The sequence below is a fragment of the Cyprinodon variegatus genome, unplaced genomic scaffold (assembly GCF_000732505.1).
Source record: "Cyprinodon variegatus isolate N-32 unplaced genomic scaffold, C_variegatus-1.0 Scaffold382, whole genome shotgun sequence".
In the NCBI taxonomy this organism is placed as follows: Eukaryota; Metazoa; Chordata; class Actinopteri; order Cyprinodontiformes; family Cyprinodontidae; genus Cyprinodon; species Cyprinodon variegatus.
This window is the reverse complement of record NW_015150835.1, coordinates 491,707-505,418: the sequence shown is the minus strand read 5'-3', so window position 1 is coordinate 505,418 and position 13,712 is coordinate 491,707. Positions and strand designations below refer to the sequence as shown.

Here is a 13,712-nt window from a genome sequence, read left to right as displayed (position 1 = left end):
TCATGTATCAAATTAGAATCAGTATCAAAATAAGTTTTTTTTTTCTGATTCTGATTCAAAGCAAGAAATTTGCAGTAATAGAAAACTACATGCTGAGTTTTAAGAACATCTTTGACGGAATCCCCTCTCTGGAGCTTCAGTTTGTGAACGATGTTTATTGATTGGTATCGCTTTAAATTTGGCCAAATACCGGGAAACAATGTATCCATGACAGCCTGCCGGTAATGAAATAGCTAAAGATCCAGTCAGTAACTAAATTTAATCTGTTTGCCTTTTTTATTCAGCTATCTGAAGCCGCTTTTTATTTGAAATATCCCTGAATGAACTGCACTGGTGCACTCAACTAAGAATTTCTTTTACACAATCATGTTTAAACCTAACACACGCTGTTAGAAATGTAATGAAGTGGTGGTGAATTTAATGCAGCCTTGTCAAATGAAGTGAAACCATCTGTTTTCATCTGTGCCTGTGTTATTTTCACCAGGAGACTCATGGTTAATTCAGCAGAACGGTCACTTTTGCAGCTGCAGGAGCAACTGATGACATGCAGCATAAAGCCTTGTTTCAAAAGGAATCACAAATGAGTCATGGGGAATAGAAAAGCGAAAAAAAAAAAAAATTCAGATTGAAAGCAACAAACCTACACATTTAATCCAGCATCATAAAAGTGTTTATCATAATTTTGTGCATATTTAAACACATTATTTACCTTTTACACTGTATCAGCGATTGTATCTTACACACACTGGTAAATCTACATCTCTTTATGGGTATTTTTATATAACTTTAAGACAGTAATCTTAGGTCTAAATAATATTTTAATTATTTACATCCAGTCTTGATCTTTTTAATGTTACAAATCTACCTTCTATGTAGGTTAATCTAGTTTTTTTTTAATATATAGTAATGTTCTTGCTGAGACAAATCAGTTATACAACAACAAAGTACTATAATATGTTATAATATTAGGATTGAAAAAAAATAAAGAAAAGGAAAGCAAACAAAACACCATTATATAACCCCCTGCTTTGTTGCTTTCCCGTTTGCGTGGATCCAACTGACTTGTGATAAAGTTTCCGAGGTGATGCTCTAGAAATGATTTATTCATTTTCTCATCAATAAATCATTCTAAAGGGAATGCTCATACTCTGCCTTCGTTCACTCAGCTTGGAGGAGTATTTTGGTCGGCAGTGAAACTAGGAGTGACATGGTGCCATGTTTTTGGTGAAGCATCATCCGTGCAGAAGGGACTGAATCGGGAAATCAGCAGCTGGTCTGATGAATCTGTTATTTAACCCAAATAACGTCACAAACAGGTATCTTACCTTTTCAGTGAAGATTCCTAAAAGTTACAGAGTCTATAACTACAGATTACAGATTTACAGATGCTGAAATGTACATGGAATGTTTCAAAGGTTAGATTAAAGTCTGAGGATAACAGCCTCTGGGGGCTAACAGTTGAGGCAACTCTAGTAGTTCTGGCTGTTATATAGGATCACATGTGTTCAACTCCATCTATTTTCAATTCAAATCTTAACAGTTTACCAATTTTGAAGTAAAGCATTCCCACAGAATGATACTGCCATCCCCATGTCTCAGCATGGGAGTGCAGTTTTGTTCTCTTTTCAACAGACCCCCTTCTTCCTTGGGGTATTGCTTTTTCTTCTGCACCAATGCCAATCTACAGAAACATTTACCCTGTTTGGATTATGACTCCTCCGCTGCCACCTTTAAAGAAAACTAATCTAGCCTTATGTTTACTAATAGTTTTTATATTCAAGACACCCATTTAATCTTCTATAGAAATTATTTATATGATTTTTTTTTTTGTTCTGCGTTGTTGTCGTTTTTTTTATATGCTTCTAAGCAAAATAATTATTCAAATATTGTGAGCTGAACTTGAAATATAGTTAATCCCAACATTTGACTTCAAATAAAGGTTAAATGAGCATTGCTTCAGGACAGACCCTTTCTTGGGCCGCCACCCAGTCTATCGTCTATTTTTAGCAGAGCTTTCGAGCTATCTTTCCACTTCAGAGGGGATATTCACTGAGTCACAGTTCGGGTCTTGGTCTCTTTGGCTCTCAGGTTCACCGTGTTGCTTAATTAGGACATCCCGGAAGAGAGCGACCCAAGCCGCTGCCGCTGCGCACAGCTCTAAGGCGCACTGGACCGCATGGTGACCGCGCACAATCCTCAACAAAACAGAGGAAAACACTGACAAACCCAGCTAAACACCGCCAAAGAAATTTACAGCGGAGCAAAGGAGGGAGGTAAGATATTTCCATCGGATGTTTTAGATACTTTAGCAAGGGACAGGGAGGAGCAGATGGGCCGGGGGTCCTGGACTGGTGGGTGGAGATGTGCGCGTCTCTGCGCAAATAGGGAAACATCTTCCCTGCTCCATGATTTCTCTTATATCTCTGCTTTGTGGATGCATTTTATAAATAACTTACTTTCTTTTTTTCTTTGTTTTAGTATTTTTTTTATATTTATTATATAATGATACACCTTTACGCAAAGAAACAACCCAAACACATGTGTTTATATAAATAATTGTAATCACAGTAAAGTGCATTAATTGCTCTGATAAGTTAACAACAATCAGGGAGTTTCAGATCTTATAAACTGAGGTCCTAAATAATTAATTTAGACATAAGAAAACAGATGACTGATGATTAATCTGTTGTTCCCATGACAATATATATTACCCAAATCCTCAATGTTTTATTTTTTGTAATCAATTTATTTGTGGTTGAAATTATCCTCACAGTTATATGTCATGATTTATTTTATTAAATCTATTTTCTATCCTCTTATATTAGCATCTATCTGAATCCCTGAGTTGAATTGAATGCGCTGTGAACATTCTTCATACATATTTTTTCTTTATTAAATAAATGAATTGAATATTATCATTTTCTCCAAGTCTCCTGCTTTAATGACATATAATGTAACTTTAGAAGTTTCAGCACAGATGGAAAGAAAATAAATTGCAGGGTTTTTTTTCCAAGTTTATCTCCTTTTTCTTCCAAAGAGACCAAAATTAGACCATCTTGCAGAGGGCTTATTACAACAAACAACAGACTGTGTCTCAATATAGCCTCATAGAAGCCTGGCCACTGGATCCACACAAGCTGAGATACTTCATGACCATGTGTTACTTTCTCAGCCTTTGGATTTTTGCATCTCTACATTGCAGACCCTGAACAGATGGAGACAGGAAATATACAACAAAAAATACAACAAAATACAACAAAATTCACATGGTTCCAACATTTTGATGTGGATCATCATTCGTTTAAAATTTTTTTCCAGAATGAGCAGATGGCTGTTTGTTGAAGGTTTTTATTAATATTTAACACCATATAAAAGCTAAAAAAGGCACAGCTTGAGCACTCCTTACATCACCATGGAGAATTTGGCCAAATGACAAAAAGATCAGTTCAAATTCTACTATTTATTTAAAATCTGATCAGTAACAGGGGACAGAAACATACCGAGCTTTAAGGAGGTTTTTATGTTCCCTGCTCTTTTTCATAAGTTTGTCACTTTACAACCACAAATGTTCATTAATTGAATGCAAAGTAGTGCATATTTTAAGGAAAGGGGTATTTTAGCTGCAAATAAAAATCTGAAAAGTGTGGCATATATTTCTATTTAGTACCGTACTGTTGAACCAGCTTTTGCTAAAATCAGAGCTCCAGGTCTGTTAAGGTATGTCTGCCACCATGGGACATCTAGAGACTGATATTTTTGCACAAAGTTGTCTTCAAAATAGTTCAATGGTTCAATCAGATTGGACAAAAACAGACAATAACAAGCATTAATCTTCTGCCACAGAGTCTTCAGTGGAATAGGTCTGGGCTTTGAGTGAGTTCTTTTAACACATGAATTTGCTCTTATAAAAACATTCAATGTTGATTTAGTTTTAAGACAGTATCAAGTATTTTGCCTCTGCATTTTTTTTTCATTAAGCCTATTAAGCTCTAAGTAAGCTACCTTGTCCCTACTAAGAAGAAGGATATCTAGTGCATAATGCTCACATAACCATAGTTTAATTTGGTGATGATGTGTTAAGGGTGATCTACCATATCAGTTTCTCACTATACAAAGCATGAATAATACAGCCTGGAGAAATTTGGTCAGAGAATCTTCATCCATATTCCTATGGCTTTCTTTCTTTCAGTAAATGCCGTCACTAATCTTTTAATGGTGGGGTGAGCAACTAATAGTTGTACTGTCTAAACATCATCCAACATGACTTGATCTTTGATTGTTTTTATTATAAAATCTTAATTTATGCAGGTTATTTCATCGAGACAAGTTCCCATTTGCAAAAGAGACCTGTTAGCATCTCTGCAGATCCTCCATAGTGGCCATGTTTGTGTTTTCGCTGCAGCAGTTTAGATGGAAACATCTTTATTAAAATACTTTTTTTTTTTCCTTAAATTGAGCAGATAAGTGAGACACTTTGTCAGCGGAATAAGACAATTTATTTATCTACCCAAAATAAGGGCAAATACATGTATTTTAAGAAATATTTACTAATTTTTACATAATTTTTGCAGAGTGGACATCAATGTCTTTGTACTTCTGCGTGCTCATGGGCTTTCCATTCTGCAATGACAGCAATGATCTATCACATATATACCCAACAAAATGTAGCATTTTCAGTTGTTCATTTCTAATGGTGTGTTCACATTGTATTTTGAGCATTTGGATGCTTGTGCACACAAGAGCACAAGGGTGTACGGTCTCCTCTGAAGAGCATCTGGAGGAGTGATCTTGTTTATTTCTCTTGCTGGTAATGACAAATGCAAGAGAGTTGCTTTGTTTTATTTGCTTTGAGGAGAGGGGAAAAAATAGTTTTTAAGTAAGAAATGCACCCATAAAAGTGATCTGTGCATCAATGATTCTCTGTAAACAAAACGGCTAAGATTTCAGCTTTGATGGTGCTATGTTTGTTATTATATCTCAAAAAATGTGTATGGAGGGGCAATCTTAATAAATTACAAGCACAAATAAGAGAGAAGAAAACTAGAGCAATTATTTAGATTTAGATTATAAAGTTAGCCTCAGTTTAACAGAGGAGACTTAATATGTAATCTTACTACAGTTGAAGCTTAAAGCTGACTTTAACTTCTAAAACACTTTTAAAGTAAATTATAAAGGGGGAAAATCAAATTAGTTCAAGGGACAAATCAGTTTCGGTCTCTTCTGTCAGTGCATATCATCATAAGAAATTGATTTGGAAAATTTTATAAATTGGTATTTATAAGTGTTTTTGCCATAATTTAGGCAGATTAAAATGATGATCAGCAAATGGAATGAGTACGTTTGCCTTTGGAGTGAGATAATATATATTCTATGCTTTTAAGTGCATATACTGAATGCATTTAAATTAACAATATTTTTTTTTTTTTATTTTACACATAAATCATCATTTTCCCTCTGAAAATCATCTTACATCAAAGGAAAATACGCTAACTTAAAGAAAAATGGGCCTACTTATGTTTAAATGTTTGCAGTGTATGTTTTCAGAAAAGGGGCCATAACAGGGGTCAGGTCCAGGGTGTTGGGCCCCATTTGGCCCCTATCTTGAACTGGCTGTATACATTGTTAAAATGTGAACAACTGGCTGCTGTAAGAGCTTTTCTTTAGAAAGAAAAAAAGTTGTTTTGTGTCACATCCGTAGTTATCTGACTGTTTCTAAAGTGTTTCTGCTGACTCTGTTAGTCCAGCCTTTGAAATGGGGCTCTATCCGCTACTTTCCAGACTGATAAGGTCTGCATATGACATAAATGAGTTTCTGGATCACCAATACTTTCTAAAGTGTTGGTGATCCAATACCATCCAATACAATTTTTTAAGTATTTAAAAAAAATTAAACTATGAAATCTTCTACTACAATCAGTCAGTTTTAAGGGACTCATAATAACACCTGGCAAATATAATTAATGTCAAATATAATCAATGCCAATTTCTGTTTTGTTTTTTTTCTTTGTATTAACAAGTTTTGAATTCAATCTTTCATTTTCAAATAAAGTCTGCAAATACACACCAGTAGCTGTTGGGTAATCAGTTTTCACAATCTATCGTCTTTAAACATGATGAGGAAAACTCTCCAATATTGTTTTTAAAATGGTGTTCATCAGTCATCAAAGCCAAGTTTTTATTAGGTGTTGTTAAAGTTCTTTTTTTTTATTTGAGAAAATGTTCTCTCCTTTTTGTGTCCAGTCCATGTATCTGTCAAATTATGATATCTGAGATGTGTATTTTCTAAAATTGAAAGCATCAAATAAATAAGTAGGTCTAAATAAAATCGGCTTCAGCTGATGAAATGCATCTGAAGATCTTGCGCTGAAGAGAGATGATTAATGACAGCAAAGATCTTAGGGGATAAGCAGGGAGATTCAGCATTCTTCACTTGATCATGTCTGTTGAGACCGTAAAACTATTTGTGTCTGCATTTTTTGCGAGATTAGGCTCAATAAATAGGAACAAACTGTCTCTTTGTGATTTGTTACAATGTGGCATATCTGATTTAAAATAAATTTTCGGGAGCCACCACTAGTTTATACTTTGAAATCAGGAACATTTCTGTACTGAATGGATTTATATCCTAAGATTAAGAAGATAAGTATAAAAAAGAAAAAAAATAGAAAAAACTTAGCAGTATTATATACTCAGAAATCAGTTATAGAAATATAACCATATGTATTGTATGAAGTGGAGTTTGTTCCTGCAGACGTTTTGTTGTCTTCGTAGCTACTGTCGTAATTCTAGCTGGAGCTCTCCAGGTTTCGAGTGTTCATGAGGGCTGCTGTGGTGGCCCACAGAGCAGAAATAACATCTGCGTCTTACGACAGGCATGTGTCACCGCTGGGAGACTTCTACTGAGAGATGACTCACTGACACCCATCTGGGCATGTTTGCTGCTCACAGCTAATAATTACCAGACAGAACTAGCAGACGGGGGGGGGGGGCTTTATTAAGTCTGGATCACTGATATACACCATTTTGCGTTTTTGAAACCACAAAAAGGAGAATAAAAATATCACTCAGGTTATTGGACTATATTTTAAAGGTGTTACCCTGCAGTAGCTTGCAGAAACAGGGACTGGATAGCTGGATTAAATTCCAGGTTGGCTGAATAATGAATGTTGCAAACAGGAACGCATATTGTCTCAGGATGAGTCTTATGGCTAGTCAGTGTTAAAACAGAATCGGCTGTTTTTTGGTTAACAGTTATTCAAGCGATAAGAAATGTTTCTGTTCTGGTAAATATGAATTATATTCAGAAAACTTTATATATTTTACAGTGATTTTTTTTTATTCTATTTGATAGTTCAACATATAATGTTGAGTTGTGAAATCTTACCACAGGTGTTTGGATTTAGGTCTGGACTTTGACTGAACCATCGTAGCATGTTGGGATGTTTTGATCAGATCCATTATAGTAATGCTGTTTTCTATATTAAGCTCCACCCATCTCCCCAAAGAACTCTGATCAGCTACCACCACCATGTTTCACTGTGGAGATGGAGTTCTCCCTATTAGTTTTTTTTTCTTTATTTTTTTTTTGCGTTTTGTCTTCTTTTTTTTTTTTTTTTTTTTTGTTTTGTTTTACCGTTTTTGTTTTCCCTTTCCTTTTTTCATTTCAGTACGGTAAGTTGATTTTGTATTCTATTCTACAAAGCATTGCATTTTGGAAAAAAATAGTTTGTCTTACTTGGCCAGAGCAACATCCTCCAAATGCTTCTTATGTCCTTAACATGGAAGCATTACTTCTTCTGCATTATTTACTCTACTTTTCAGACAAGTATCCTGTTAATAAACTCTACCACCTGAGCTGTGGTTCTTTGCAGCTCCTATCGAGTTACCCTAGGGTTTTATGGCTTCTTCTCTAAGTGCTGATCTCCTTGCAGGCCTGTCTGTTTTATTATAATTTTATACCATAACCCTTGCTTTTAACTTCTCCAAAACTCCCTTTTTTATTTCCACTTACCGGTATGTTCTCAAACTCTGAGGTTTACAATTAGATTTAAACTGATATTTAGGTGGCACTCTGTTTACTAACTAGGATAGTGCCAAGGCAATTGTTAGCTCAGAATTTATTTAGTTGTGTCAGATTATAAGGAGCTGAATATACATTTTCAGATGTTTGAAAACCATTTGTCATTTTATTTCCTCTCAATATTTTTGCTTCTTGTAGTTTTGCTCCATCACATGAAATAAAAAATAAAAAAGAATGTTTATGTCTTTTAATATTGTTATTTTAAACATAAACTAATATTAGTTTATTCAAATTTATATGATGGATTTCTGTGCTTACAGGCAAAGCATGTGAATGCTACATTGGGCGAAATAGTCTAAACAGTAACTGTCCTCCTATTCAACAAGTTGCATCGGCCACATTCAGGTCTTGGTTAAAATCAGAGTAAGGTCTTGTTTAATACAGTCAATATCTCTTAAACAATATATTTCTGCTTTTCCTTCCAGGATAGCCATCATGGAGGATTTAATGCAACGGTTGGAGTGTGCTGTGACTTCCCTAGAGAAAATGTCCATTACAATGCAAGCCTCCTCCAACATGGCTAATGGGAACTGTGTCAATGGCATAGGCGGAGGTGAGTCAGCTTAAAATTGCTCAAAACATTTCTTGAAGTATGTCCCTGTTGTTCTAAAGTCAGACTGAGAAAATGAACATAGGATTTCTCTGTATGCTTTCAGGTCAGAGCCTGGAGGTTTTTGATGTGCTGCTGAAAGGTCCTCTGTCAGATTATCTGAACTGCAGCAGGGCTATTGGAAGTGAAGTAGAGAAACATGTAAGTCTTCACCACATGCAATAAGTCACTCCATTAGCAAGTTCAATTTATTTACATAGCACTATAAAAACTATCATTGTTGCTTTAGTGGATTACCCAATTACTGATTAAAATGTAATGAAGTAAATTATTTAATATGTATTAAAGAGAAAAGTATGAGTTAAATTAAAAACTCAGGAGACAGAAATTAAAGTTAATAGTAATTAACTTTAATTTAATGGGTTTTAAAGTAATTAACTTTAATTAATAAAAGTTAAAGTTAAAATTAAACTTTTTAAAGGAAAAAGAAAATCTGCTTTTGATTAATATTTGAAGCAATAGCAATGAAACACAGCAAAAAAAAAATAAACAAACAACTTCTGTATAGTCCCTAAGTTGCATCTTTAAAAAAAAAGGTTTTGAGCTAACTCCTATTAAGAAATCTATAGTGTCTGAATAATTAAGAGTTTTCACTTATTTTCACTACATTTTTGTTAAGACTTAAACCTGAGACAGCAAATTTTCTCAGGTTCTGATAGAAGTTTGGACAGATTAGTCAATCAGAAGGGAATTTTAGTCTAATAAAAGCAACAGGATGACAAAAAAGAGAAACATTTTTTATCAAATGTGGATTTGATCAGATCAACAGATTGTGGGAAAATGATTGTTGCTTAGACACCACAAAAAAAGCTTTAAAAAAAGCTGTTTTTTGTACCTTGTGTAGAGTGGTGTTCTCAGTCTGCTGTTTGTGCTGTACCCCCCCACCCCCCGGAGCCAGCCAGAATGGAGAAAAAGAAACATAGACCATAAAAGCTGCATGTGTTGTCACTGACGGCTTGCTTGCATCAAGCATAACCCAACCCTAAGGTGGCAGAGGGCCAAAGAGTCTCTGATATAAAAGTACAAAATCTAAATGTTGGTTCAAGCCTCACAGCTCTCCCTGTTATCATATCAAAAAACAAAACACATACAACACACTCATAAAGTGAATTCAATCAAATCATATAAACAGATTGCTTTCCATCTAAGGAAACCCAGCAGATTGCATTGAGTCATTGCCCAGCAGAGTTTACTTTTGGGTGAGTACTATAACAATAGACAGTCATCTACATCTGTCATTGAGTTTGCATCAATCCACGGAGCATGCATATAGCAACAGTGGAGAAGAAAAATCCTCATTAATATGAAGAAACCTCCAGCAGAACCAGGCTCAGTATGAACAGCCTCCTGTCGAGGACGACTGGGGGTTTGAGTAGAGAGGATGTACATGCCAAAGGAACATGGAGGCACAAATCAGGAATACTTTCCATGTAAAAGAAAAGTAGAAGGTTAGTGGCAGCAGTAGAGAAACTAAAAGGCTAGTGAGATAAACTCTGAGTCAGTATTAAAGTCTGGAAGATAAGAAAGAGAACATACAGTCTGGCAGAGTAAAACCTCAGCCAATAGCTATCTCTAACAGAGGGACACAGTTAACTATTTTAAGACAGAACCAAGTGCATTACATGTATGAGAGAATGCTTGGCAAGATGTAGCTAAAAACTCCCACAAAAAAACAAAAAAAAGAGGCCACAATGTTCAAGGTGAGGTCGAGTCAAATACAGAAACATCAAAAATAAGTGATGAGAGATAGAGATGAGGAATATAGAGAGAGAAGGTCTTTACCCTCATGGTTAACTTAGACAGGCTCGGACTGTTAATCTGTGGTGGGCCGCTCCTAATTTCAGCGTGCGAGGGCTGGGCCTCCTTAAATCATACCAGCCCGAACACTTACTGTCCGGCTGAACCAAATACCTGTGACAGTTAATTACTCAAGAGCTCAAGAAGTAATACAATGTTAACTACCTAAATGATGTATGCAATATATTTGCCCTTGCTCGTCATGCACATCCTTGTGACAGTTGGCATAGGGTGTAATTTTCTATTTCTTCAAAACTTTAAGATACTTGCAACAAACCGAATTATGATCAAACTAAAATGCCTTCTTTAAACCAAACTACAATGTTCCTCTTATATTTGGCGAATTTATGTTCGAATATTTTCCAACAGTATGTTGCGGTGCATGATGGGGTTTTGCATTAGGAGGGGATTCACTCCAAGCGTACTTTTGGAGTGGTTAGTGGGTCGGTGTAGATGGAAAAATGCCAGGGCCGAAAATCGTTCCCTGTTCCAGCCTGCTCTTAGAGAAAGGACAAAGGGAAAAGTAAAACCCTAGTGATGTCATTAGGAAAACCTAAGCCCTAAATGTTGTAAGAAAAAAAGGAAGAAAAAATGTTATAGAGATAAAAATATTGTTACTTAATCATCCCCCTCCAAGGCTGGGATGGGATCCTATTGGGATCCTATTAGCCAGGATACAAATGCTATTCCTCTGTGCTAGGCCTATAGAGGCATCTACAGACATAGCTCAGGGTATAACCTTGCACTATAAGCTGTATTGTCACAAGATCGGAGTTTTCAGTTTCACAACAAATCCATCTTAAAAAACTCCAGCTAATACGTCCTTCTCATAACCACCAGCAGGCCGGAGCAATTCAGTATGTCACAAACAACATGCAGGACCGAGTCCAACCACAAAGAAATTAATTTTTTAAAAACCAACAGGCCATAACAAAAATGAGATAAATGAAACAAAACTAACAAGTCTATTTTTAAATAAAGCTAATTGCAAAAAAAAAGAAGTAAGGAGTAGAAGTAAAAAGTTGTCTAATAAATAATTACTCTAGTAAAGTATAGATAGCCAGAATTTCTACTTAAGAAAGGTAACTAAGTATTTGTACTGTGTTACTTGACACCTCTGGCGCTCTCCAAGTGCTTTTCTAGTTCTTTATAGATTCTGTTTTACATATAAAGAACTCCATAGTCATTACTGCATTACTCAGCAGAGCTATGACTCTTAAGGTTCAAAAATTGCATTAAATAGGAACTCAAGGTTATTTTTATTTTCTCTCTTTAAAAGGAGTCTTTGTGTACAACAGTAGACTATCTTTACAAATTAGGTAGGACTTATTTAGAAGTGTAGAGTGCAGAAGTGTGCAGTTTTGAACTGAACCAGGATGTAAGCCTCCTATTCTTAATTACCTTCATTTTCAAGGGGAATACATTGTCTGCATGCCCTACTCCTAAAAATGTTTAGGGTGAGGGGCTCTGTTAAATTAAATGTAAAAGGTATTATAAAATTGTCAGACAAGGCAGAGTTTTGACAATATCTTGTTTTTCTTTACAATCAATACAATAAAATCAACACTCAATCAGACTGGAAGTCTGAAAACTGATCTAAAAATTGAGATTTAAGGCCTACTAATAATGCTAGAAAAAAAAGCAAAAAAATAAAACATATCTGCTTTTAATATTTTGCAATTTGGATGTAAAAACTAAGATACTCGTTGCAGGACCAAGTTAATTCACAGTCAGTATTTCTGGTAGCGTAAACATTTATGGATTTAGAAGGATTTGACTCATTTATACTAACATAGCCCTCTTGCTGTAACCAGGTTTATATGAGATAAAAAAAACAACATCAATATGTTTATTAAAAATTAAGTCGGTTTTGACCCAAAACTTCCATGTTTTAATCACTTCCTCAAAAGGACAAGTTAACAAAGTAGACTCAAGTCATTTAGGGATGTTTATACACAATTCATGAATGAAATAAGAATATATTCAGTTATTAGGCAGTACAGTAGATCCACAATTTTTTATTTAAAATCTCATTTTGGACTTCTTTGTTGAAAAGTATAGATTGTCAAAGCAAAGGAAGACCTCTTGAGAGTGGCTCTTCTCTAAACAGATCACCGTTGGGTAAAGTGGAGGGGATTCAGTCCTCATTTCACTGGACACCAATGCATAAACAGCCAGGATTGCTCCTCTCCCTTCAGGACAGCTGAAGGGTCCTGAAGTGTGTGTGGGATGCCTGATGTGTGCAGTTTTCTGCACAATGGCAACTATTTTCTTTTCTCTAAAGACCTACTATAGGATGCAGGAAAAAACATAACTTCGGCTCAACGTCTTCAAACTTTTGTTGAACACAAGTTTATTTAAAAAAAAGCCTTGTTACTGTGTTTCATAGATAGCAAGATTGCAGATATGAAACTCATCCAACACAAAAGAGGCCCTTAGAACAGAGCAGAGATGAATGCTCGTATTTCCCCAGCGCTTTGAAAGTTGTTGCTATCTCTGCGTCTCATCATTGGGCTGCTTGGAGGAGAGAATTGTGCGTGTGTTACTGAGAACCTGAGGTAGTGTAAAGAGTTTGAAGCCCCTTATAAGGAGAAAACCTCCCTGGTGGTTCCTCTAGCCCACAACTTTAGGGTCTCAAACACACAGACTCACATGGCTGCAAATAACCCAATCTCTATGTGTGCATCTTAGCCAGTTTATATCCACAGAAGAGGGAACATATCAATCGGTTTCCCAGAATCCCACTAGTTTACAAAAAGAATATGTTTTTTGCAAAAATCTGTTTTTAATCTTTGTTATGTTGCAGGCAGAGATGGTGAATGAGGCACTGCAGACTCAGAGAGCGTTTCTTCAGGTAGCTTCCACGCATCAGGAGCCTGCACAGGTAAGATTGCATATTTCACATTGAACCCTATGTAGTAATAAATAAATAAATGTAGTAAAAACCTGTGTCAGAGCTGGACCCATGCACCCAAAAGCATAGACTCGGAAGCTGTTTAAGTGTTTTGTCACCAGTCTTTTTTAATGGGGAAAGTGGGGGTTGTTCCATGTGGTCCTGAGGAGGTTGTAAGGAGGTTCAGAGAGTGACAGCAGCAAATTAAAGGTGTTATCTGGCAGAGGAGATGTTGAGAAGGATATGGTTAGATCTATATTAGTAAGATACATTTAAAATGAACCTGTAATACGGTAGAAAGGGGACCAGCACTAACTGTGAAAGGATCTGGA

General features: G+C 35.7%; 1 protein-coding gene across 3 annotated transcripts in view; it reads left to right on the top strand.

The window, feature by feature from the left end:
* The first annotated feature begins 1,214 nt into the window (after positions 1–1,214).
* The window catches only part of cap2 (CAP, adenylate cyclase-associated protein, 2 (yeast)), a 33,637-nt gene continuing 21,139 nt past the window's right edge, over positions 1,215–13,712 (top strand). Inside the window, exons 1-5 of one of the 3 annotated variants that reach the window (XM_015386984.1) lie at positions 1,215–1,316; positions 2,089–2,273; positions 8,506–8,633; positions 8,737–8,831; positions 13,294–13,371. In XM_015386984.1, coding sequence (XP_015242470.1) covers positions 8,516–8,633; positions 8,737–8,831; positions 13,294–13,371 — 291 coding nt within the window. In that variant the 5' untranslated portion in view covers positions 1,215–1,316; positions 2,089–2,273; positions 8,506–8,515. Of the gene's footprint in view, positions 1,317–2,044; positions 2,274–8,505; positions 8,634–8,736; positions 8,832–13,293; positions 13,372–13,712 lie in introns of those variants that run through there. The other 2 variants (XM_015386985.1, XM_015386986.1) reach the window with 2 other exon arrangements.